We start from the raw sequence: 27,617 nt of genomic DNA, 5'->3' as shown, positions 1-27,617 counted from the left end.
AAGGAGGAGGGAGGAGAAGAGAACCCTAAGCTTTTTGGAGGAAGGCAATGATAAAACTATAGGAAACAAACATTCTGAGTGACAGTGATGAGATTACATTGGATTTTCCTTTCTGTAACAGTCTTTTCTGAAGATATTTCTTTAAATGTTTTATTGCTATTTTTTAAATAGAAAGAATATTAATTTAATTGTTATTTATTAAACTATTTTTGGACCTTTATCCACATAGATGCGAGGGCAATACACAATATGCATAACTACAACTGGCTAGACAAAACATAAATGCACAAACTATAAAGCAGACTGGTATATAACCACTTAAGCAGCAGTTTAAAATATCCCAACAACAATGGAGTAGGTGCATGATACATACCTTTTCGGAGAAGGTACTCTGCCACCAGAGCTGTTACGTGGACATAACACATTGCCGCCTAAAATACAAACAATAGCAACCATTACTACACAATTTTTGTTGTGACTAAGTTCTGTATACAGCAAGCCTGCAACATTCAGCTTTACATGCTTGGCAATTTAAAAAAACACAACTTTGGCAATCCCATCTACCATTGTACCCATTATATTTTGACTATATGCAATTTTGGCTTTAGGCACAATCCCTGGAATGTAACCCCTGCATAAGTTGTGGGCTTACTGTATATCTTGAATAAAACTAAAAACGTTGGAGCAGCACAGCAATTCTTTCTAATTTCTGTTGGCACATTTTTCTCCAACCTCTTCAATATGTGTGTGATAGATTTATAGAATTATTCTGAACTTTAAGAACAGTATTGCCATATCATCAAAAACCAGTGGAGTACTTTCTGTCTTGCTTACCTCTGAAAGATCTCCATTTTTAACATGAATTCTTGCCATGCTATCCAACCATGTCTTCCTGAGTTCAGGTGTACTGGCATAAGACTTTGCCAAACTGTACTGAAGATCCACAAGCATTTCTGGATCATTCTCATGCTCCTTCATTTGTGCTGTAGCCATTAGGACTGTACGGATGCGTTTTGTCAAATCCTTGACATCGGAAGGAAATGTCGTGTGCTGTAATGTGAAAACAGCGGCAAGATATGCAAAATGAGCTCAACAAGGGGAAGCTAAACTGTACCTATCCACTTAGTGACCTATTGCTTGAAATTCCTTTAGGAATAATCAAGTAGTATGAAAGAAGAGTAAAGTTGTGTGGACTGTTCCTCAGAATCCTAACCGCATGAACATGGTCTTGGCTATTAGTTGCATCTACTCCTGTTAATGTTACATTGTTTCCTTCAAAGTAAAACAACTCTTAAATGGAACTATTTTAAAAGCTAATTTTGTATGTACTTATATTATACAATGAATATTTAAACTAGTGTCTCAAACATGGACTATTGTGATCTGAAAAGATTTTACAGAGATTTTCCTTTTTCTCTCAAGCATCAAGAACAACTTGGCATTTTTGGCACTTTCAAATAAGACTTCATCAAGGTCCCTTTTGTGACTGCTTCTGTATTTTTCATTCTACAGCATTTCTGTACATTTTGTTCTCTGCTTATACATGACTATAACCTTTTTATGGTTGATCCATACGGGCTGTTTACATGTTGAGGTTTTAGCATCAATGCCATGGGAATGAAACTGATGATCCAGACCCTTCTTTATAATTTCAAAATGAAATGGAAAAAGCCTACTACAAACCTTAGTAAGTCTGTCACTGTTAGCACAGTTATTGATGATGGAAAGAGACTGCTGAAATCTGGTTCCACCAATTCCGACAACATCTGCAATCAGCTGACTCACAGAAATGATAACCTTGTAAAGAGGCAGAAACAAAAATCTTGAAGATTTCAGGTTGGGGTTTATATTGTATGTATTATAAATTCTGTATACAGTTTTGGAACTTTCCTAAATATTAAGCAGCCTGTAACTTTGTGTAAGTAAACAAATACAATTTTTTTTTTAGATTTGTAGACTCTTCTGGGGGAAATGCAAACCTGTATGTGAATAATTTGCATTAAAACTGCAGTGATACAATAGGGCATGAGTTTGAATATCTAGAAACATCAGCTACTTGTTCCAAAATTTGTGTATAGGAAGTACACATAGAGAGTGCAGCAGCAAGGGTGACCTTTTCACATAGCTGCTGGGCTTGCAGCATTTATTATCACACATAACTTACAGTGTGTCTGTGCTGCTCGACACACTGCAGTCTGTTGTAAGATTATGTTGCTAAGTACACACAATCCAGTCTTTAAGACATGGTACCAGAAAAGGTCAGCATTTCATCTCCTTAAAACCACTTAAATACATAAAAACAAACTGTACTGACTTGTAGGTGTGTCCTCACAAACGATCTCTTTCCTGTGTAATCAAAATTATTCCTCATCAAGAAATAAAGGAGCTGTGATGCTTCTGTTCGTATTGAGCTCAGTTTGGAATTGCAGCACTTCAAAATTTCATAGCACAGTGAAGAACACATGTCAGCCCTTCCTTCATAAAATGTAGAAGGAAACTGTAGAACACACAGAAACATTTACTCTTTAAAAGGTAGGATAAAATGAAAGCATCAGGTAACAAGTTTCAAATAGCAAAGTGTTCAAAAAAAGTCACATGGGAGTTGGCTGTTTAATTTGTAACACACTAGAAAGGGTCACTGAAAACAAACACCCTTGATATAGATATGTGCATCCGTTTGTTTACGGGTCCCAAAATCAGCTTTGCAAATAAGTGTACAAAGAGATTGCTAGCTTGCCTACCTCACAAATCCAGTAATTCGTGGTCTGTGCAGAAATTTGCAACTTTGTAAAGCTTCACCCTTAAAGTGACTAGAAAATATATATTGACAGCCTGACAGAAGGTAGTTGTTGTCTCAAAATAAGACCACAGCTTCGGCAGGATTTCAGTGTTTCAGGGCTGTCAGATTTCAGATCTGCAGCTCAATTTCCCAAAAAGAAAGCAATTGTGACTTTGTCACCTGTTTTAAAGGGTGGACCATATGGCCCACATTCTAATCTCTTCCATGACCCCCGGAAGTAACCACTGTAAAACTGAATGGCCGAACACTATGTTTACATACCGGACTAGCACTTGTTGGTAATCCAGTTCTGGGTTCTGAACATACAGTGGCCTGTTCAGTTAATGGGTCCACCTGTTCTATCAAGGGATTTGGGACCCTGCTTCTTTATACTGGTTGGACTGGAATGTCAGTCTACTCAACAAGACAATGACTTGTCCAAATTCAAAAAAGCAATTAACCTGGCATCTAGTTCCCAAGCTAAAGCTCCATGAACACAACAGAGTCCTCCTTCACTCAGTTTCAGAAATATATACTCTGACTGAACAAAGAGATATGCTGTCTGGAGAAAAGCAATACCCTGCCCTGGGCTCTCTACATTTAGAGGCAGCATATAAGTAACAAAATAGAACCACCACCCTCAATCAATATAACATACAGAGAGAAGAAGTTATAAATTGAAGACTACTTACCTTAAAAATTAGTGATCTTAAGGCATTGAAGACATTTTTTAATGCAGTTTCTGACTGATTTTTTTGCAGAAAGCAAAGGTACACATCGAATACTTTTTTCATTAGAGGATTATGCCCATGATCCATCAGGAGCTGATTCTTAAAATTAAGAGAATTATATTTTGATACCTATACAGATGAATTACTTTAAGGCCTCAAACGCCATTATAAACCTTATAGACTTGTTAATGGAATGCTTCCCTTTTGACTATCTGCACACAAACATCTGGGAAAGAATTATTGGTCTTACTTGAATTGCAGACTGGTAACATGGACAATGAAGACACTTGATTGGGTAATCAAGTGATGGAGGCAGGAGCACAGACTTGTGGGAGGCAGGCTTAATCTCCTCAGATTTTCAGGCTCACCAAGCAGCAGTAATCGATGTATGTACATAGAAAAGAAATCTGAATGTACCTGCCTACCTCCCCCCAGCTGATGACATGCCGCCAAAATAAATAACATAACCCCTTAAACATAGGAACAAAGGGAACCCTTAAGTAAAGCAGTCTGACAGCAGTCTGAAATTAGCACAACTGCAAACCACAGCAGGGAGGGCTCTGGTGTTTTCATCTGTTTGTCACCTTACAAATCTACTCTTCAGGTAAGACCAATCGTTCTATTTGTTGCAGTGGACGGTGAAGCCCACTGGATTGGGACATACCACAGTGATTCCCAACTGGGTGGGACCCAACCGCAGTGGTGATGCTTAAAGTGCTTGATGAACGAGCACGAGCGTGACTATACACATTGTGTCAAACTCAGAGGTGACCCGGAAACATCACAAACAGGGGTTGTTTGAAGAGTTTTTCAATGGGTGTTCTGATTATACATGATTTCAAATAAGTGTGTGGTGCATTGGGATGTAACCTTCGCACAAATTGGTTGCTGCCTGTACTCCAGATGTTGTCATCCCTGATCATAAGTATTGCTGGCTGGGGCTGATGGGAGTTGGAGTCCAACAGCATCTGGAGAGCACTATGTTGGCTACCTCTGGATAAAAACTATGGCTAGGCCTAACTATACAGGTATCTAAGCACATACCTTGAATGCCATTGTGAATAAAGATAAAGTGTCCAGAATTGTAAGGCAAACTTCAGTGGCAATGTTGGCTTCAAGTAAAGATTGGTGAAGGACATCTGCTTCTGAATGGCCATAACCTGTGGAAATTTGAGGCAGTTGTTACTTTGAACTCTGTACCAGACTTTGACAAAACTCCAACCTTTTAATACCAACACTACTAATCAAATAGTAGCAAAGCTGGAATTCTTATGTGTCTTACAGGAATGCTGCAGTTGCAGGTATATAACATGTGCACATATTTGCAAGCTTGGGTCGTGTAAATGATTGCTTTATGTTTCAGATAGCTTGAAGCAAAAAGTAAGGGCTGAGAGTACATAAATAACAAATGAGTTACAGTAATATTCCAATTGTATCCCAGACCTGTGGCCTACACATAGGCGGAATTAGCCTAGGTAAGTGACAACTGAAAAATAATTTTCAAAAATTCTGAGACCCATTCAGTTTGGTCTTGGACAGTTCTTTTCCAGACTTCTGATAGCTGAAGCACATTTTTTCATGATTTAAAATTGAAAGCATATCAAAAAGTTTTACTCTCATACTAAGAATGTAAGATTAAGAATTACCCACCTTCAAAAAACACAATCCATGTGTTTCTTAATGAGTCCTCATTCTAGGATATGCCTGCTTGCTGGAAGGTGACAAGTCCTGAGCAGACTCATGCAGACAGACAACTGTTAGCCTCCTCTAAAGGCAGATAATTCTGCTGCATCAGGAGTCTTTAAATGCTCTAATCATTTGCAACACAGACAGAAGGAAAGAAGTCCCCAGCATGCATCTCTGAGAGATGCAGTGGGCAATCTCCTTCATGGTTGCATACAATGGGCTCACAAGTGCATTTACTTTCCTTCTTATCTGAATATATAAACGGAACCATTGTAATACTATGCCACGGATGCTCATCTCACTAAATCAATCCAGGAGAATAACATGGCCAATGGTATCAAAGGCTGTTGAGAGATCAAGCAGAAGTAAAAGAGTTGCACTCTCCTGTCCCCTTTTGTGATGAAGGGCATCCATCAGGACAACCAAGGCTGATTCAGTTCTGAAACCAGGTCTGAACCAGATTGGATCTAGATGATCAGGCTCATCCAGGAACACCTGCAGTTGCTCCACAACCACCTTCTCTACCACCTTTGCCAAGAAAGGAGCGCTGATGACTGGTCTACAGTTATTGCACTCCATTGGGCTTTTTGAGGAGTGGATACACCACCACCTCTTTAAAGGGAGTGGGCACCACCCTATCACACAAAGATGTATTTACTGCACCTCTGACCCATTCAGTCAGCTCACCCCAGCTAGTTTTAATAAGCCAGGATGGCTAAGGATCTAACGAATAGGTAGTTAGGCACATCATTGCAAGTATCCTGTCCATATCATCAGACTGCATTAACTGAAACTGATCCAGCTTGATGTTGCATTAGACACCTCACAAAGCAGCATCTAATATCACTGCAAACTCAAGCAACTTAGTGCAGCTAACCCTTTACCTTTTATTCCTGTATCTCCACTTTGTTAGAACACTTAATTTCTGGATTTTTTGCTCATATACAGTCAACTGAATTTGCACTAAAACTGTATTGCAAAACCAATAAAAAGCTAGACTAGGTATGTTAGAAATGTACATATCTCTTGTATTTCCCTAACTGAACACCATTATTTCCTACCTTCATAAAAGCACAATTGAAACGAGTTATTTGTTTAAATATTTAATGACATATTACTCCAGGGGAGCATAATATCAGTAAATAAGATGCTAAGAAATAGGTATAGTCATTTTAAAGGGGAGAAAATACCAATTAGCAAAATTTAAAATCAAATTTTATTCCCAGAAATATGAAGCATTGATCAACCTACGCTTAGGAATAAGGTGACCCTTTAATACCTTTGCCCCTCCAGATGTTGCTGAACTACAGATCCCATTTGGGAATGTTTGCTAGGGCTGATGGGTAGTTCATAAACATCTGGAATGCCAAAGGTTCCACAGCCCTGCTGTACATTAAAGGAAGCAGCAGAGAAGAACCGTCATTGAAACATCAGGTGGATGGCAAAGGAATTTTGGCAAACTGAGAAATATGGCTACAAGAAGAAGAAATCTAAGGATCTCCTAAGGCTCAAGCAGAGACACAGCAGGATTTGCATGCACCCATTTCCCCCCTGAATACCTTCCTTCTCAAAAATTGTCCCAACCAAATTCCTGAAGTGCTCTTTAAATGTCTGTGCTCAAAATGGCATTTGACATGAGGGTTTTAAAATAGAACAAATATGATGATTTTGGTCCTAAGTTCCACTTGTGGAATAGGGGTTTTCTGCCTTCCGTCTGCTGCTCCTGGGGCCCTCCAAAGCAGGTGGTGTGGGAATTCCAGATGGAGGGGGAAATCCCCCCCCCCACTTTGCTTGAGTGGAAATTACTTCCGATTTCACAAAGACAGTGTTCAGTCAAATCAATCTGCATGCAGCAGTGCCATGTCCATATTTAAAAAGTGTATTGGAAAATCTCTTCACCCCCACCTAAAAAAAATTGAACTCAGGGATAGAAGTCTTCTGGAGAATAATTCTGGGGATTCTGTGAGGTATTTTTGAGAAAGATCTGTCAATCTGTCAATCTTTTCTGTGTCTGGTCTGGGTGAGCTTTCCGTTTTGGAAAATTTGAAAAATGGGGAATACACTGCTAGATTATAGCCTTAAAAACAGGCTAGAATGAAGAAAGAGTATCCAAGACTTAAACCAGCTCACTACTAATTTCCAGAAAAATAGATGCATTTGTTAAAAGTATTGAGGCAGTACACAGTTAATGTGGGCTTTATTATTTCAGCAAGCTGCCCATTCTTGAATACCGTGAAGCTTCACAAAAGTCAAGTGATATTTTTAATGATGCAGCTGAAATATTTCCAAAGATTACTTAAATCTAGATTTCATTTCAAGAATTCCAACAGAAGCTGACTTCAACCTGATTGTCTTACCATTGTCTACAGAAATTCCAAGCAAACTTGATATTTTTCTCACACTGAAAACACAGAAAAAGTCACTTCATTACTGGGTGCTTCTTCACATCCAAACTAAATCATGGACTTTCACAGTACTTTTATGCTACTTCAGAGTATTTCCCCTTAAAAACTTTATGCCAAAACATGGTCACATGATCAACCAAGCACATTTCACCGTTTTCAAAATGTTCTTGAGAAAGAGTATAATGAAAGTTCTCAATGGCAGTTGAAAACGTTGTTCAAGATGAACACCACAGAGTGCATAAATTTGAAGTAGTATACATCAAATACCAGCGTATACAAAATTTTGAATATAGAATGTTAAAATGCTGTAGTTAACCATGTTCCACATTGTGTCATCATTTGGTACTTCCACTCAGCTGTGAAAGGAATTCATGTTGGTGCTTGACCTTGAAAAATAAAGTCCATGACATGCTCTGGTGTGGGTTTCGACCTGCCTCTGGTGTTGTGGTACTGGATGAGATTTCAGGTGTTATGTCATGGAACTTACTGTGGCTAAATGTGAGAGAGTTATCCAGGCTGCTCAGCTGCTGTAATCTGGCATGCATCATCCCTGTTCTGTTACGGGAAACAGGCAATGTCTGAGATTTTCGATCATGAACTATGGGTCCCAACCCCTCCTGGTTCCTGCAAGATGGGTGAAATGGGACAGAAGCAAAAGTTAAACATGTTGCACTGCAGCAAGAGAGGGTGAGAGTTAGTTAAGCAGGCCAAGCAAAAACTCCACTAGAAGATGAAAATACAATGCAGCCTATTATCTATTTTAGTTAAAGTTCTGGGAAATTTATCCAGTCAGCCAAGGCAGTACATAAAGGATGTGGACTATAGTATTTACTTCTTGACCACAATGGACTATTTACAGTTGGACAGACTGGAGATAGTCAGCTATAGGAGAGTCTTAGGAAGACAGACTCAGTCAGGAAGACTAACTCTACCTGACCACTGTACTTTGGTCATTTTACATTAGCTTAAAATAGGCAGAATTCCGAAAGCATCACAGTAAGTACCTTCTCAGTCCAAAAGCTTCAAAAATGCTTGAAAGCAGCAGCACACAATTTGCTTTAGAAACATTTAGTTCAGAATAGTAAATGTGCTACTGTGTATACAAATAATTTTTAAGAGAGCTTTGTGTGATGTGAATTTGTTATAGAAAGTTTAAGGAGGATCTGAGAGAGTATTTAGTAAGCACACATGCAGTAAGAGCAAAATTACGTGATATACTAATGCCTGTATCTTACCGAGGCAGGAAGGGAGTAGAGCCATATACTTTGTTAAACTTGCCAGCAATCAAGTGAAGGAAATAGAAAAGTGATCTGTGTTAGCAATCAGTACAGACTAACCTCCTACAGTGTGTACCACCACCAGAGCTGACAAGAAATGAAAACCAATACCAGAATTACACACATCCCTGTTTCCTCAACCATAGGGTGTGTAAAGATTGCATGCACTATTTTTTTGCTAGCACATTCATTTGGTGCATCTCAGTGTGAAATATTTGTGAATCACTTCAATAATCACAATTTACATCAGAAACGTGCATAGTTTTCAGTTCAATGTTTTCACATGCAACACAACCAAGTGGTATGTTATTGGTGAAATAGTCTCTTGACAAATTCATCAAGAGCTATTTAATGCATTTTCATGCATTATGAATATTCCTACTTATACAACTATATCAAGTGGGCAAAAGTTCAAACTGTAATTTCAGGAGCAACAATATGTATTATTCTTAAATAAAATGGTTAAACATCATGTAGTAGTACATTAAGAAAAATGCAACAATAAAGAAATAAAGGATATTTTACTCCAGCCCAAAGAAATAACACAAGTACCAGTGCCACGTTAGAAATGTGTGGCTTAATTCTAGATGGCAAAACCATGTATGTGCTGTATCACTTCAGTCTGCATGTGAGGTCTTACTCAAGAGTAACCAGCACAATGCCCTCCGGATGCTGAACTTTAATTCTCATTAGCCCAGTCAACATAGCCAATAATCAGGATAATGGACGCTATAGTTCAACAGTGTCTTGAAGATAAGAAGGCTAGGCTAGCATCCTTCTCCCTGACATCTAATTTATTGTGTGGAGGGATCTGTTGGTCAGAAGAGCCCATACCTGCTATCTGAAGTGATTTACAGATCATACATTGCTTTACCACCTCAACTGCTTTATGAGAACTAGGCGCAAACATTAGGAAGCAGGCAGAACAAATCTAAAGCTGGGGGGAAATCCAGGGTTCAAAGAACCCCAAATGGCATTTTCCCCTGGGAGCAGGCTGGGGTGATGGGGGATAAATAGCCATATAAGTGTTGCAACACTTTTAGGTGAGTTCAAATACATATTCAGTTTGATTCACAGAACAGCATGCTTTATTTTGATTTTTCCATGCCCTCTTTCAAGACATTGTCAAAGATTAAAAGCAAAATCAACTAATGGCAATAGGATAATATTTTGGGGGGGAGAGAAAGAAAGGCAATGAATGTTGTATTTTTCGCTTTCATATATCCAAGTCTTAATTTCCTGTATTTGTGTCTGGTGTAAGTCACAATAACATCAGCTGGCAAGTAACAGGCTTGTGCCAAAACTCCATGTGGAGGCTGTCTCTAACATCAAAATATTGCAACAAACGAGGTAAATTTCCATACAAGCAGCTAATGGAACTAAGACTAGTGTGGCCAGCATTGGATAGGATGAAAAGATACATGTGGTGTTACAAAGCCTTGTTTAGTCTGAGTGGAGAGTGCACAGGAGGTAGGAATAATTCACAGGCTATCATTCGGGTACTATGCACAGTTTTGAGAATGTCACAAGGCAGTTTGGGCAAACCTCCCCAGTTTTAATAGCCAACACAAAAATCCTTAACTATGTGGTGCAGCAATTTGGGATGAGTTTTCAGCGCTAGTAAGGCAACACAGGTAACATGTGTCAAGCACTACAAAGGCCATTTACTTACCTTCTAATACAAAGACATCTCTTTCCAGTATTAACTGAACATTATTCAATTGACAAGAATTTAAGGTATTCTGTCACAACAAAGTTACACCATTAGGTTATACACAGTACCTGGCGATGTATCGTTTTCCCATGTATTGAAACTGATGCAAGCACACTCTGCAAATAACACAGTGAGGGTTAGTTTTAAAACTAAGACATAATTTTAGTAAAAACTTAACTGGAGCCAGCTCATGATATGATAAAATAATGAATGTCCACGATTTTAATGATCACTTGGCTTAATTCCCATCCCCGAACCAGAGTCTCTACCTCAATCCCAGGTTACAGCTGTCACCTTTCTGCCAAACAAGTTATGTTCAACACTTTCTGCTCTCATGCAGAGTTAAGCCAAGATGCAGTAGTTGCTATGCCTGTCTTGTTTATTAAAACAGTATAGCAATTATCACTGACAATTTTTTCCACTTTCTTTAGTACTGTAGTGCAATCCAAACCATGTCTAATGAAAAGTAAGTTGTTAGGATTGTACTTGTGTCTTCAATTATCTCTAGTACATTTAAATTCCTGAACCACCAACAGTGAAGAAACAGTTCACAGCCAATCTGCTTTCTTCACAAAAATATTTATGCCAATGCTATGGCAGCAGCATCAGTCAAGTAGTAATGAATGAAAAGCCTACAGGCATGTGGTCTTCTTTAGGGTCAAAATGCATTCTTACCAGGATCTGTTGTGGGCTCTACTTATGCTAGAGAGGTCATGATAGTAACCTCTAATTATAGAAGGCAGTCTACAGAACATCTCCCACACACAGATACTGTGTGATGGGGGCATCATAGAACATGTTGTTGCCCTGTGGAGCAACCTTTCCATAAAAGTTCACTACCTTGAGCATCTTCTGAAGGCAGCCCTGTTTAGGGAAGTTTTTAATATTTAATGCTGTATTGTTTTTAACACTTGATTGGAAGCTGCCCAGAGTGGCTGGGGAAACTCAGCCAGATGGGCGGGGTATAAATAATAAATTATTATTATTTTATTATCATCATTATCATCATCATCATCTTCTCAAAGAGCTGTAACAGTGTAACAGAATACACACACAAGTTTGCTTACATCTTGTTGGAAAAAACTGCAAGCTGATTTACTTCTAATTGCCAACATGGTATTAATGTTGAATGTGTGGAGATAAATGTGTGCATGTGGGAGCTTGTGAGATGTATTGCAGATTTCTTCATTACCAGGACATTTTGAAAAGTTGCAATGCTATATAGAATACACAATATTTACCACGGACTTTAAGTTCATGTTTGAAATGCATAACCGTACTGTACAAAGAATTATAGTAATAGCCAAGCCAACTCACTCTGCAATTGTGAAAAAATCCATAAGTTCTGATGTTGAGGCCTTGTTCCAGTATGTGAAAAGGGCATCTACAATGTATTGGAAAAAGCAATGAATAAAATGTGAGTATCACTGATGTGAATAGTTTTAAGGACAGGAAGCAGGAAAACTAGTATGTCACACAAAGCAAAACCTGGTTTGAGACTACACATTTAACAGCAGACAGCCTTCTAAATATGCATTTGAGGTACAAGTGCACAGCTATTCTATACTGTTCAAGACTACATAGCTTGAACTAGAGATGGGCCAATCTATCAATTTCTCTCCGTTTCTGTTTCCAGTCTTAAGCTCAGTTCATCACATTTCCACATTAGCTTGTGATTTAAAAAAAAAAAACTACTCAGGAATATTGCTCTGCATTTCATGGCACATTTCTCCTAATATGCAAGCAATACCCCCTAACATGAAGAATTTCTGTATTGTATTTTTACCTTTTGCTCGTTTTTTTGATTGAAGAATTGGATTACAACATTTGTAGAAATGTGAAATTCAAAGGATATTTTGGGAGATACCCATTCGGGAAGGATTAGGTAGGTTTGCAGGGGAACAAGTATGAGATATCACCTAAGTGTGTAAGCTGGGTGATATAGAAGGAAGTATTCCCTCAGGTCCCCAGCCATGTAAATGTATGCCAGAGCTTTGAATCGTGCTTGGTAATTGCCAGGAGTTTCCGAACAGTCTTCAAAACCAGTCCCTTATACAATGCATAGCAATAGTCTAATATGGAGGTTTAGCAGAGCATGGATAACTGAGCCAGATTCTCCATTTCAGACCAGAAGGAGCTTCAGCTGGTGGAAGATGCTCTGTGCCACTAACACACGTCGGGTATCCAGGGACAAAGCTGTAGCACTCCTAAACCACAAACCTGATCCTTTTGTGGGGAGAGGAATCCCATCCAGAACAGGCTGAACACCACTTCTGTAGAGGGATAAACTGGTACCTTTGTCTTGTCTGGATTAAATATTCATCTTGTGGGCATTTTCTGCTCATTTATAAAAGTTTACATCCCCTAGCAAGTATTTGGTTGGTAGAATGCCATATTCAGAGATTTGTTCTGGGGCAGGGAAGCAGGAAGCACTGAAATAATCAAGTCTTCAGCCCCTGATAAATAACAGCAGAACCAGAAAACTTTTTGCAGAATTAAGCATGAGGAATACAAATCAGAAGAGAATCAAACAGAGGCTATTACATTCCAAGTTACACATGACATGTTACAGCTGTTACTGAACAGGGGTTTAAAACACCAAGTTATTGGGTTAACTCACTGGCAGAATTTAAGAAGTGAAAAGCTTTTGCTTACCATCTGACATGCTTTTTAAAATATGAAGGAAACACATCAGTAGACTCCTGATTTCAGCTTGATCAAGCTTGTCACATCGAACTACAGAACTTCCCAAAGGGCAAATCTGTTGGTTCTGAAAAATACAGGAATAAAGTCAGACAAGAGGCTCATCTTAATGCATTAAGGCACAAACACAGCATCTCAAAACCGAGAGAGTTGGGTATCAAGGACAAAGGTGGAACACTCCTAAATCACAAACCACATCCTTTTGTGGGGAGGGGAACACTCACATGTTGATAGTGTAAGTTGCTAAGACACACCAGCATATAGACCAATCTAAGTTTGTACATTGCACCCAGATCCAATTCCCTTTTTGTACACATTCGATGGTTACCTCTCTCAAGCCTTCAATTTGTAAATTGGTCAGTATCTAAAGATGTATGATACAGCCATGCTTCAATATGTGATTTGTATGTGGAAATGCCAAACCATAAAGCAATTACTTCTGAGCCTCAAACTACAATAGCAAAAGTACTACACTGCAAATGCACACAAACACACAGGAAACAGGAATATCACACAAAAGCCAAAGACAATTTGACAGTAAATGCTTAAACCTGCATTAATTAATTAAATAAGCCTTACAGATGTTTCAGGCCTTCTTTCAAGTGTTTGCCTGCATGCCTTCTCCCAGGCATACTAATTTTGAGATAAAAATATACAATTACATATGCAGAGTAGTCTTTCAATTCTATTAAGATCAACTCAGTGTTGGGATTCGCAGGATACTGTGTAAGTCTGCAGGCTTCAACAGGCGGATGCAATACTCTGTGAAGTGCTGGGTGAGAGTGAATCAGCAGGAATGTGATTAATGTAATTGGCTATCACCTGTTTTAAAAGGAAAGCCTGTTTAACAGTAAATGTGGTGGTTGTGCTGTGGTATGGTGGTGCTGTGGTGGAGAGTATTCGTTTGCCTTAAGGAGCAGGTACTCTGTATGGACTGTTTTTGTAAATACTTGTATATAGCTCACATTAAAAAGACTGCACTGAAAAGAAACCTGGGACTCTGAGCGTTTCGCTAAAAAGCGCCGCGAGGAATTCGCGACACTCAGGTCTTCTGACTTCCATTCCTGAGTTGTAAAGACTTTCTGCAATATTTGTTGCTGCAGGAAAGCTCTACACCCAACACTGTAGCCCCCAAAGGCAACTTGCTTTGAAATCAATCAGCCCAAATAAAATATTATCAGCCAGGAGAAAAGCTTAGAAGTAAGTCAGCTAGGATAAGTACCATCATGAAATGTATAATAAAATAGCAGCTATGTCAAGCAAGAAATGAGTATAACTTGAATATATGATATTCAAAATGGCTACACCAAATTTTAAAATTTCAGTCAATTGCTTCACACTGCAAATCAAGCCATTACCATGAAGAAAAAAATAATTAGATGACAATTTTGCCATTTAGCAGAAGTAGCCTTACAGTGTGCAGATCATTAACAAATCTGATGGTGTGGTTTTTTACATTTCAATATGCCATGATACTTTCAAACAATTAAGATACTGTTTCCTCTCCAGTAGAAGCTTCTTCAATGCTCAGGGCAAAATTGGCAACAAGCTGCACTCAGAAACTTAACCAAATAAACCACACAGAAATGAATACTTCTTGTAATGGAGGAGACACAACAGCATGGAAATCTCTCTCTGGTAAAGACGGAACTGTCAATAGTGAAAAATCCACTGTAACACGCTTTTTCTTGGATGAATGGTAGTGTTCTCGTTCCTCTCCACTAGTAAATAATGTATGAGCAGAATGCCTTCTGAGAAGTTTCTCCCTCTGCCACAAGGCGGCATGTCAGGGTCAAGAAGAAAACATTAAACCATGGTGTGACTGCCACAAGATCCAACCTCAAAACGTTAGCAATATGACAGGTAAAAGGCAAATGCAACTGAACGTGAGAGGCTAAATATGCTTCATTATTAAAACTCTTTCACTGAAAGCAACCATGTGGATTTATACCAGTGAACTAAGACAAGTAGGGCTGTATCCAATGGTAGTCACACTAAGCAGATCCATTGAAATAAATTAACCTAAGTTATCCTCCTTAATTTTAATGGCTTTACACTGAGTATGGCTACTATTAGAGACAGGCCTTGGTGAATTAAGAGTGTCCTTCAAAGAATGGTACTATATTTTCTAAAAATATTAATTTATTGTAAATTTTCCTGCATTCATGCAGTCTAAAAAATAGTCAAAATAAGTTGGTATCATATACACGTATATAATACCAACTTATTTTGGCTATTTTTTTAGACTGCATGAATGCAGGAAAAATTACGGGGTCCCTTTACCTTTATATATACACATAGGTAATACACATATACCATATTTATTGAGACAGTGGCATGGTTTTCTCTAGAAATTAATGTTCACTCAATAGGGACCTCCTCTTACAGCTAGACACATTTTATTTAATGTAGAATAAGAGAAGAACTAGAAATGGCTACTCATTTTCCCTCAGCGGAGCAAGTTATACAGTAGTAGCAAAAAAGCAAGATTAGAGTGTGTAGAAGCTTCTCTTACAGGCACAAATATATAAAAGTACCCTTACCTTGTCAAGGGAATTGCTCTTTTCACTATGTCTTTCTGGGAGACTGTTTCCTGAATCTGTACTTATAAGAGAACCTCTTGAGTCTGCATTTCTTACACAATTAACATTTGGAGTCGAAGAGGTATATGGGGATGCTGAATAATAAGATGGTAGAAAAGGGATACATTAGAGGCTCTGCTAGTGTGAGATTCAACCTGCATTCAACTGCCCCTCTTTTATTCAAATGACCCTTCCAGTATCTATATGCTAGGTAGATGCCAGAAACCTGGCTTGTAAAGGGGTTGCCAGCTGGGTGCATATTTCAGCTGACAGAATTCAACATCTGGATTTATCAGTAGGAGATATCTGAATGCGAAGAAATACAGACTTACTGTATTTTCCCGTGTATAAGACTAGGGTTTTTTCCCTTTAAAATGTCAAAAATTAGGGGGTGTCTTATATACAGATACATCTCCTCCCCATTTTCTTAAATCTGAGTCCCCCAAAACAGGGAGTGTCTTATACATGGGGGTGTCTTATAGATGGAAAAATACGGTATTTAGTTATAGGATATACATATACATATATATGACTTCATTATTTTATATCCCATTCAAGAAACTAATGAGTACCCAATTTTTTCCTTATACAGTAACCAACTGATAAAGTAGATTTGGCTGAGAGAGTTTCATGGGAACAAGCTCTGTAACTGTGTGGAAATTCGTTATTTTTAAGTAATATAAGGGCTTAAAGGGACGTGAAGTTAGACATAGAACGCAGAAATGGAAAGAAGGAGAAACCGTAAGGTAAAGGATGAAGAAGTATATGGGAAAGTTATCAAAATTAGATAGAAAATTAATTTAAAAACCTAACTGAAAAGAGAGATCAGCGAGAGCAGGAAAATGAACTGCTCTGTCAGGCAGGAGAGAAAAAACTGAGGAGTGACCACACCTGCCTCCCAGAGTTCTTTGCTCTCCTGCCTCCATCACATGACAAGATAATACCCCACCCATTCACGGCATTAACAACAGACTCAAATTTTGAACCCGTGTCTCAGTGACCTAAGTTCAAACACCATCCACTATGCCACATCAACATTACATCCCTCAAAAGATCATTTTCACCAATAAAAGATCTACATGTAAAGTATCAAATTTCATTTCTTAGAAGAATTAAAATAAGTGTAAAAAATATTTTTAAATGGTTACCAATGCCTGATATAGCACCAAACACGTCCTTGTGGAGGTTGCTATCAAGGGTATTCACAGATTTTTGAGGAGTCATCAGTGGATTTGCAGCTGGCAAGCTAAGGGATTCATCTTTTGTACTCTGTTAAAAAAGAAATAATTTCACTTCCTTTGATATGCCTAAAAGTGGTCTATTTTTACACTAGAATTTTTTCAAGCTTTAAAGTTTCAGAAATAAAAATATCCACTCACACTGCTGGAAGCATTAATAGGGAAAGGAGAAATATCCTTGACATCAATTCGATGGGCATTTTCTATCAGCACCCCAAAGGTTGGCAAATACAACGTAGCTATTCTCGCTTGATGGCTCTGTACCAAAACATTTTAGTTCTCATTATTCAATGGGAATATACACACACTCACATTTCAGATATTCGCTGTTGTGGGGCTAGAGTTATAACTTGATTTTTGGTTCTTGCACATTTAAAAGGAACAGATGTTAGCTGAAAGCCCTCAAACATATCCTTTTTGCAGTCAGGTGGGAGTCACAAGTTTACTGAATCTAAATTTGCTAATCACAATGTTAGCAATTAAGAAAAAGCTCAACAAGTATGGCAAGGTGAGAATAAATAATATATTTCATAGTGCAAGAAGCATATTTTGCCAGGTGAGCAAGTCTATCTTTGCCCAATGATTCACTCTTGCTTGAGCTGGATAATACAGGCAAAAGGCTCTTTGATCATCTCCCCCAGTGTTCTCGAACCTCATCTCAGAGGATCTCTGCTTACAAAGACAAAAGAGTTCTGGTGCACAGACAGGCTCCCCCTATTCAGAGAAGTGCAGTAAGTTTAGAATCCTGTACTGGCTATGATCTCTACATCTACAGTGGTGCCCCGCAAGACGAATGCCTCGCAAGACGGAAAACCCGCTAGACGAAAGGGTTTTCCGTTTTGGAGGTGCTTCGCAAAACGAATTTCCTAAGGGCTTGCTTCGCAAGACGAAAATGTCTTGTGAGTTCCTGCGGTCTTTCCCCCCCCCCCCCCTTTTTCTAAGCCACTTATCTGCTTATCCGCTAAGCCGTCAATGGGCTTTCTTCGCAAGACGAAAAAACTGCTAGACGAAGAGACTCGCGGAACGGATTAATTTCGTCTTGCGAGGCACCACTGTACTATTAAAGCATGAGTAGAGGAGCCCTGGGATTAGACTGACTTTATTTGTGAAACTTCAGTAAATAAGTACTGCAGGTATTTTGTAACATACACAGGCTAGCTTAGTGAAGTTCATAGAGGAAAATATTTCCATCCCCTCCTCCCTCTTGCAGCTACCTATAACCTCCACAAAGCCTCTCCAGAGAGGTGGTGCCTCCTCCTGAACAATGTGGGGACAGAGCATGGAGGCCTGTTGGGAGAAGAATGGGAAGGAGAGATTTCATTTCATGAACTTCAATCTATCTGTGAATTGCAGCCTAATATGGGATTCCTAATAGTCCCATATACGCACATCCCACATTGTTCAGGAGAGCCCCTCAACCTCCCCCACAGAGGATTCTCATGGGGAACAGGCGGTTACAATAAGGAAGAAGGGATATAAAACATTTATTCAGTTCACTTCCTTAAATTAACTTTTCTTAGGACCCAAGCCACAAAAACCTCCGCACTTAATGTAACTAAAAAAGCTTCTGAAAATACACTTACCCTGGAAGCATATCTGTCATCCAAAGAATGCTTTATCATCAAATTCTTCAAAACACTGATTGCAATTTGACGGATGTCTCTGAACTCTTGCAGGGCATTTCCCACCTCCCTCAGCAGCAGTCCTACCAAGAAGTGATGCTTGCAGAACTCATCTGATAAGGAATAGTCAAGCTGAAGGTCTGAAAGCAAACACCACAGTTAAGAAAGTGCATATTCTAATACAGAAAGATGCAATCCATTGCCATTTGGAAGCACCACAATGTTCACTACATTCCATGTCATCTTATTTATTAGAAAAACAAAATAGTGTATCTATAGATTGTTCTTTTGCTTTTTATAAGCAGAGCCAAGACAAAAAATGAAAATATTTAAGCAGTTATGAATTACAGGCAATTCCCAGTTTACGTCTATTTGCACACTACTATGCACACACGGTGCCAGATACCCAGAAGTGGTACCAGGAAATGGGGATCACCTGGTCAACTGAGTTGGAGGGATGGCAGATCTTCCACAGCTGACATGAGTGGGGAAGAAGCTTCCCTACGAACGTCAGCTAGGTTGGTCAACCAAGCCCCGCCATCCCTCTGGCTCCCACAAGCCAGAGGGGCAGGAGGGCTTTATTGAGCAGCCTCAACAAGCCTCTGGTTCATAAGGAGACCCTTCCCAGAGCCCAAAGAGGATGAGATGGGAAGGCTGAGCATCTCAACAAAGCCCTGCAGCCCTTCCGGCTCACGAGGAGACCCTTCCTCTTTGGGCTCTGGAGTAGGTCTCCTACTGCTGAGCCAGTTGGACTCGCCAGGATGCTCTCTATTTTACGTGATTTTGAATATGCACACGGGGGCCCAAAATGGAAGCCCTGCGTAAATGGAGAGTCATTGGTACTGACAGTAATTCAGTAATTTACTCTCTTGAGTACATGGTGGCTTACTGACTAAATATGAACTCTTGAAAAAGAACTCAACTGGTGGTCTGCTGTGGTCCAAGTCAATCTCTTTCATGCTTTATGTGGCTTCCGAGCAACATTTATGCATTTTAAATAATTTTCAGACAACCACACTTTTGCACGAATATGTTCTGCTAAAACCAAGCAAGTGTGGGTGACTACAAGCAAAAGGTCAGCTATCTGTGACAAAACTGAACATGCATTTTTAAAAAAGAAAACAACCAATGGCGTACCTAGTAATTCAGTGGCACTTGTACTATCAAACTTCTTGTTTTTAATATTACTTTTTTTATTTAGCCCAAGAACTGGACACACAGCTAGCTAGCCTTCCTTTTCTTAGTTGGAAAAAAGGCAAGCACCGCCCCTAGAATGTGATGCATTGGACACAGATATTTCCAGGAAATACATCTAAAGAAATGTAAACAGAACTTGGAAAATGGTGGAAAAGGCCTTATTTTGCTTACGCACTGTGAAACAGAAGAAAAGCAGGAAGAAAACATGCCCCATGACTCCAGCTGTAGTGAGCGTCTACCATCTGTGTCAGCATGTTGTAGACAACAAGAGGCTGATGAGGCAGCTTTTGGAGACCCCATAATTAATATATCCTTAAAAGGCTAGGCCTTTATATTTGTGTGCCTCGCTTCTTGCATAATAATTCCATTCTGTTGGTCCAATGACACCACCAGGGTGCATATGTGTACAGAATACGTCCAGTAGGGGGAAAGACGGAACAAGTCCTTTTGAATTTTGAGAACTTGAAATTTCGCTTTAAAGGATAATTTAATATTTATGACTGCTGGAGAAAGTTAGGTATGTAATTCATTGCAAAGTACCCCATAGTCTTCATTGAATCAGAGTCACTCAAAAATGATTCACAACTAATCCCACCCCTGCTGCTCCACAATTAGCATCAGCAAAGCTTGCTGACACAAAACAAGTTCCAAAGAGAGCATGGGCATACCCAGAGGGAATTTATTCCCTCTGAGTAGCAGGCCACATCACAAAATACTTTTGAAAACCCTTTCTGTATTGAGGATTCGGCAATGAATGCAGGGGAGCTGCTATTCAATACACACAAGCTTGAAGCATCCATGCAAGCACAGGACAACTGAAATAAAATAAGTGTTTCTTGATACTCTGGCTTGTACTAGCAAGATGAAAGCTCTGGAATGTTTTCAATCAATTTATAGTGACATGTTCATGCATTTTCAATTTGTTTCCAAATAAGCACGTCAAATTTATTTTAAAAGCTTTATTTTATCTATAGCAGTGTAGCATGACTCACAAATGGAATTACTGCACATTCTTCCTTTTTACACAAGTCACCATGGTTTTTAAATTAGAAAGTCAGTGTAGGATCAAACAGCACACTCCACACCTACCTATAGGAGTGTCATAGGATTCCACTGTTGGTGAAAGAAAAGCTAATTCAAAGGAAAAAAAGAAGCAAAGTAGGACAAAACCAATAAGTAACAAATAGCTTTTCTGGTTTGAGACAACACAAAGAAACAATGCTAATGAGACAGAGAGTGTGTGTGTGTGTGTATGTGTGTGTTACACCAGAACTAAATTACTTACCTATCTGCTTTCACTCTATCACTCTATCACTTTATTATACGAACTGGTGAAAATTAGAGGAGACAGAAATAAAATCTCCGTCTCACAATTAAAGAACCCCAATATACATCATCATCATCATAATAATAATAATAATAATAATAATAATACATGTATCAAGTCACAACAGATTTCAAGATTTTTCTTACAAGACAACAATGTCAAATTATCTTTTCAAATGTGAATTTACCTTGATATCGCTGAATCCTGCCTTTTCCAAAAGGCATAGGCAGATTCAAAGGAATGTAGTGTTCATGATTACATACTACCCGGAGAAATTCAAATTTGAATTCAAAGAGGGTCTGCAAAAATATGTTGAAGTCATAAAATTGGTTGTTTAATTAACGTATTTAAATTCAAGAAGCAAGCAAAAAGATTTTTAATGTCTGGTTTCAGTTCTTTGAAAGGATGGCTAAGAAGACCCAATAAACAAACAGCACACTGTCTGATTTCCATACAATGTTTTCATAAAAGGACACACATATTCTGATAACATGAGGGCTCATTATATTTTTTCTAATTTTATTAGAAATATGAAATATAGCAGATCTTTTTGTTTAACTGATTTCCAGCTTACGCATGGTGAAATCTTGCCTGCTTTGTGAGATAAGATGAAGATATTCTTGGAAACCAAAAAGCAAGCAAGCTTTGCTTTGGAAACGTATTTAAATATTGCAACTAAGAAAAAATCACTGCCCATAAAATGTATGTATCAGAATGCTACATGCATGAAGGCTGCAGTTACAGGACACAAAGTTACGAACACAGACCTTTCATGGGTGTAACAAAGACACAACTTTTACTGGTTACAGCAAACTGGGTTTGGTCTAGCATGGGGACAAGGAACTATCCATCGTGCAGCCCCATCTGCTGAACTCAAGCAGAAATGAGGAGCTGGCCTGAGTACACGGCAATCTGGGTTTGGGCAAATCCAGTGGGCCTCTCAGGCAAACTAGGATTTATGCCACCCGTGAGCTCTGTTTTAGGTAGAAAGCAACAGTCCAAGATCCCTTAAGGAGAGCTGCTCAGTGGCAAGCAGGGTTAAACTGCCAGGCTCTGCTCCTCAATCAACCAAATGGAAGCTCACATTAGTTCCCCGCGGAAGACCTGTCTGTGCTATGAGTCAGTCAGCACTGCAGAGGGGATCGCATCCAGGACAAGCCTTTTCCACCCACTCTGCCCACAGAGGGAGCCAAATGCGGTTCTCTAGGTAAGCTGGGGACCTGGGACAAAACCCCCTAAAAAACCAAAATGACAATGGCAACACAATTTCTTACAACAAAGCTATACAGTACCTTCGGATCTCCTGGAGCAAAGAAGCTGATATAGTTATTAATTTGCTTGAACACAAATCCTCTGTCCATAAAGGTGAAACATCTCTGCAAAAGCAGAAAAAGTCACAAGAGCATTCTAAAGGCATGGTAGTTAGTAAGTTATATTTTTATAGCTATTTCCAAGAAAAAAATCTATAAAAACTAAACTAGCCTAAAGCAGCATTCGGATGCCAAGCATCAGATGCTTAATACATGACTCATAAATTATATATTTCTAAATTAAATCAAAGATCTAATAATCTTACCTGAACTTCTTATTGTACACCACATTTCAAACAAGTTTTTATTGTACATAACCACTTATGATGAGAGACTATGAATTCATGGTTTTCACTATCAATCCAGGATCAATGATAACTGGCAAAATACCCCAAAACTGCAGGATTTTTATTTCAAAAGTGCTGCACCTTCTATCATCTCAGTACTATCTATAATTAACAGCAGAACATTCAAAATCAGCTTTAATCAAAGATTTAAATTATCTATTTTCTTGACACATACTTTTCTTTCATATGCCAATTTATTGGGGGTTGGGGAGGGAGAGAGATTGCCAGCTATTGCTTTCTAAACCTGCTGCATCATGTTGACCATGAGAGAAAAGAAAAGCTTAAGAACAGCTTGAGTTCTGTATGAGCAATTGCTAAGACAGTGGTGCGGCACACCCAACTACCTGTCAAAATCCCTTGCTTAGGGTTCCCAAGCCTGGTGGCTGTTGGGTGCTTGGGAATACTGCACATAGGAGGTTGCTAGCCCTGTGTTCAACACTTCCCAAAGCATCAAACACAGGACAAGCAAAGTGGTTCTTTCTCCCCTCCCTATGAGGAGGTGGGGGCACAGAAGCTGGCATTTTGCAGGCATGAACATGTGCAAGAGAGGTCCCTCCCAAAGCCAATTTGCCAAAAGCTGGTTTCTTCCCCCTGCATTTTGCAGATCAGCTGAGAAAAAGCACTCCTCTCACAAACACAATGCAAGAGCTTGTAAAGTTTTGTTTCTGAGATGGCTGCTGCTGTTTAGCAAGAGTCCAATACAACCCTCCTCCTGAATGAGGAAGTAGTTTCCATGGAATCCTGTCAAACTGAACAGGATTTAACCCCTAGTCATTAACTCATGACAGCAGGGGAGTTAAATAAACCCCAGCCGTGCCTTGGCCACATGCAGCCTGTTCCCTACTGGATTTAACAATGTGCTCCCATCCACCCAGGGGAATGGTTTGGGGCAAATTGGACCTCCTGCCACGCCAAGTTTGGCTTGTAGGCCAAAGAGAAATTTTCGTAACACTTCAGATATTGCTATGTTGACTAAGTGAAGTCTTCTTCAAGAAAGGCCAACAAAGAACCATACTCACTTTTATGAAGACAGCAAGGCTATGGTTTGCGTTTTTTGAAGCTTCTGGGTTATCTTTATACTTCTGAGTAATGTGTGGCATCAACATGTTTACTACAGTTTCTACAGCGTGATGATAAGATGCTGGAAATCTCTGATTTCGTAACAACTAGGGGAAAAAATTAACCAACAGAATTTGACAAAATTATCCTTTTACCCTTACACGGTGTTTGAGAATTGGTAGCTAAAAACTCAAACCAAGAGGAAACGACAAAAAAAGTTTCTGAATATCACTGGCATCTGTTTATTATTAACTAGACTTATATCCTGCCCTTTCTCCAGCCAATGTGGTTCCCTTCCCCCCCCCCCCTCATTTTATCCTCTCAACAATCCTGTGAAGTATGTTAAACTAAGGGATAGTGACCAACCCAAGGTCATCCAGCGAGCTTCACAGGTGAGTGTGGCATTGGACTTCTGTCTCTCTGTCAAGCACAACTATTCCATGTTGGCTCTAATAAAATGTATGCTGTTTGATTATTTAGAGCAGGAACATCTTTGATATAATTCTGTTTGATACTCCTTCATATGTTACAAAAGTATAAAAATAAACTGGCCAGGCTGGCTGGGGCTGATGGGCACCAGGTTGGGAGGTTGTGGAAGGCTGTACTAAAGGAATAATTGGACTTAGGCAATGTTCCGTTTTCATACAGCAAAAAAATTGGAAGTGCCTAGAATTAATGCTGTTTACCAAGCCTCTTCAGAATATTATACGTACCTTTACTTTAGCATTTTCTAGCAGGTGCTGGGCCATTGATTTGATTAGAATTTCAAAGAAAAACCAGGAGTACTATTAAAACAAAACAAAATCAACACATTATACAAGCAGTCCATTTATACCTGTAATACATAAAATGTTTATTGCTAATGGGATTATTGTTAAATGGTTTTCACTGGAATTACTACTCTTTGTTCACTCATTTTTAAAATAAAAAATGTAGATAACTTTGTCAGATTGTTGCAGTCCAGCTTTTTCGGTCTTATCTCCTCATACTTTTTAAAATATCTGATTTGCCACCATTTTTATCTTTTGCAATAGCATGCAGTTGCAGTACAACCAAAGTGCTATTGAGAATTTTAAGTCTCCTAAGCTTTTAATTAAAAGTTTATTCTTTGCAGGCCCTGCTCAGTTGATTGCTTCCTGTCAATTGTGGCTGATGGAATAGTAATGAATAGTAACTTAACTGCCGTTCAAAAAGTTTCACTTAAGCTGAAAGGATATAAGAAAAGCAATGTAAAGAAATGGATAATTTGTGGCAGATGAAACTGATGGACTATGCCAAGTTGGCAAAACTAACAGGGGAAATTCGGAACCAGCAAGACCAGACTTTTCTGAAATACTGGAAGAAATTTATGATATATTTGAAAGACAATTGTAATCAACTGACATTGCTTGTAGGGTTGCAAGAAGTTTTGTAAGGAGAACTATATGAATTATTGCGAAAAAGGACTAAGGAGGAGTTTATTTAGGATTTGGATTTTATAGCAATAGCTATTAAAATAAAATGCAAAATCAGAAAGAAAGTTAGAAAACCATTAGTCAAGGTTGATGGAAGTCCCAGGCTGTGATAGCCAAAGGTTTATTATATTGGATAAGATGGGATGTTATGTTTGGAAAACGTGTGCAAAAACCAAAGGAACAAAAGACGTAGGTCCTGCAAACAAGACACTTATAAGCACTGGAAAGGGGCTTTGCTGAACAGAATTTACTTGTGAGCAAACATTATAGAAGGGTCATAGCCATGAAGAAGGGCAGATCCCAGACAATATATCTGTATATTAAGTGCAGTGTGGAATCTCCACTTAAATTCCACTTTATGGAAAAGCAATGCTTCAGGAGCACTAAAGACTTCAATCTGGTTATAGAACAACCCCGCACAGTTAAATAGGTAATACCAAGAAAAGCAGCAATCAATGTTTTTTTTCCAATATATACCTTTAACAGCTTGTTGCTTGTGAGAAAGTCAGCAGATGGCTTCAAGATTGTTGTCATGGATTTGGCAAGTTCTTCATGTACGGTCTTATATTCAGTAGCAATGTAAGGCTCTGCTTTGTAAGCATACTTGGCAAGACAAAAAGTGAAATTAGATTTGCATAATGCAGAAGTAATTATTACAGATGTTAATGGTACAATTTTTGATAAAGCATCTTTGTATGAATCCTACCTTGACATAGGACCTCAAGTAGCTATCCAGCCCTTCTTCGTGACACTGGGCAACTACATGGATAATAACCCTAAATAAAATGAAGTGACCATAAAATATCATTGCAAAGTACTCTGACAAAAATTAGAACAACCTTGGCAAATTAATACCCCAAAATTGCTTTTTAGGTGATGAAATGTACCAGGACTGTTGCATCAAAATGTTTACCTTGTCACATTCACTGCAACTTCTTCTTGGGTTGCTCTAGTAAGGACTCTAAACAATTGGTTTAAAATAGTAGGCAGGAAAGCTATCATCACATGGCCCTCCATAGCATGAAGACTCTAAATTAAGAAAATAATAAAATAAAATCAGAATTGTATGAGAATCAAAACGTACTTTAAAAAAAAAAATCTTTAAAAAAATCAGAAGTGTAAAGCTAACAATCTTCAGAAACTTTACTTGGAAGCAAGTTCTATTGAAATAACAGGACTTATACATAACTTATCCTAGGAGGAAACGTGGAAATCTAAGAATATAAGTAAATGGTTTCCTATGCAACATCTGATGCTATTCCATAGCCTGTCAGATTTCAAGCAGATGGGGTAAATGAGAGAGTGCACTGGGAGTTGAAGGTATACATATACAGGATACATTATTAAATAGCAATTCAGCAGCAAAGACTGAAATCAGCACAAAAGCATCATGCTGTGGGATAAGATGACATGTGTTCAATATGATAGTGGCTAATGCTGCCTTGTTAAAATACCTGTCAAGACATTTGTGAAATAAATGTTGATTAACTGTTGAAAATACTTTGCAGCCGCAACATTGCAATGTGCATATTTTGCACGGCAAAATATAATAGTATGGCTAAAATATAAAGGAAGTCTAAAATATGTGCTAGTTACACGTGATCCTTTCCTCCCCACACGTTGCGTTGTGGCATACCACAGGAAGACTCAAATTCAGGCTACATGTCAAGCCACAAATAAGGAAGATTAACTATAATTTAGTATGATGTCTACACTAGCAAGCCATGATATATATCAGGGATCAGCAAACTTTTTCAGCAGGGGGCCAGTCCACTGGTTCTCAGACCTTGTAGGGGGCCGGACTTTATTTTTTTTTGGGGGGGGGAGAACAAATTCCTATGCCCCACAAATAACGCAGAGATACATTTGAAATAAAAGGACACATTCTACTCATATAAAAACATGCTGATCCCCGGACCGTCTGTGGGCCGGATCCGGCCCCCAGGCCTTATTTTGCCTACCCATGGTATAAATTATATACCTTAAGATACTTCACAAGATCAACTCCTAAGGCTTGAGCTCCAGACTCAGTTTTTTGACAATAATGGAAGAAATTGTTTAAGTGCTGGTCCTAGGAAAAGAAAGACAAAAACAGGTTAAGTCAATTAACACATAATCCAAATTGATTTGATCAAATGTGCCATTGCAATGTCACTACCTCTAGATAAAAGAAATCCACTGTAAAT

At 38.8% G+C, this 27,617-nt stretch overlaps 1 protein-coding gene across 15 annotated transcripts in view; it reads right to left on the bottom strand.

Annotated features, from left to right (window-relative positions):
- DOCK9 (dedicator of cytokinesis 9) overlaps positions 1-27,617 on the bottom strand; it is a 98,035-nt gene that overhangs the window by 11,832 nt on the left and 58,586 nt on the right. For 4 of the 15 annotated variants that reach the window (XM_079972376.1, XM_079972380.1, XM_079972374.1 and 1 more), the window contains exons 23-44: positions 27,413-27,502; positions 26,345-26,460; positions 26,138-26,207; positions 25,909-26,034; positions 24,691-24,762; positions 23,938-24,084; positions 22,554-22,637; positions 21,449-21,560; positions 18,699-18,877; positions 17,257-17,373; positions 17,026-17,146; positions 15,839-15,972; positions 13,248-13,362; positions 11,910-11,976; positions 10,661-10,708; positions 8,089-8,225; positions 4,555-4,670; positions 3,472-3,609; positions 2,315-2,497; positions 1,684-1,797; positions 835-1,050; positions 374-431 (exon numbers count right to left, since the gene is read on the bottom strand). In XM_079972376.1, the coding sequence (XP_079828502.1) occupies positions 374-431; positions 835-1,050; positions 1,684-1,797; positions 2,315-2,497; positions 3,472-3,609; positions 4,555-4,670; positions 8,089-8,225; positions 10,661-10,708; positions 11,910-11,976; positions 13,248-13,362; positions 15,839-15,972; positions 17,026-17,146; positions 17,257-17,373; positions 18,699-18,877; positions 21,449-21,560; positions 22,554-22,637; positions 23,938-24,084; positions 24,691-24,762; positions 25,909-26,034; positions 26,138-26,207; positions 26,345-26,460; positions 27,413-27,502 (2,560 nt within the window). Of the gene's footprint in view, positions 1-373; positions 432-834; positions 1,051-1,683; positions 1,798-2,314; positions 2,498-3,471; positions 3,610-4,554; positions 4,671-7,553; positions 7,598-8,088; positions 8,226-8,836; positions 8,875-10,653; positions 10,709-11,909; positions 11,977-13,247; positions 13,363-14,889; positions 15,064-15,838; positions 15,973-17,025; positions 17,147-17,256; positions 17,374-18,698; positions 18,878-21,023; positions 21,066-21,448; positions 21,561-22,553; positions 22,638-23,937; positions 24,085-24,690; positions 24,763-25,908; positions 26,035-26,137; positions 26,208-26,344; positions 26,461-27,412; positions 27,503-27,617 lie in introns of all 15 variants that reach the window. The other 11 variants (XM_079972366.1, XM_079972373.1, XM_079972375.1 and 8 more) reach the window with 7 other exon arrangements.

This window comes from Podarcis cretensis, assembly GCF_951804945.1.
Source record: "Podarcis cretensis genome assembly, chromosome: 4".
Taxonomy (NCBI): Eukaryota; Metazoa; Chordata; class Lepidosauria; order Squamata; family Lacertidae; genus Podarcis; species Podarcis cretensis.
This window is presented reverse-complemented; position numbering and strand designations above follow the sequence as displayed.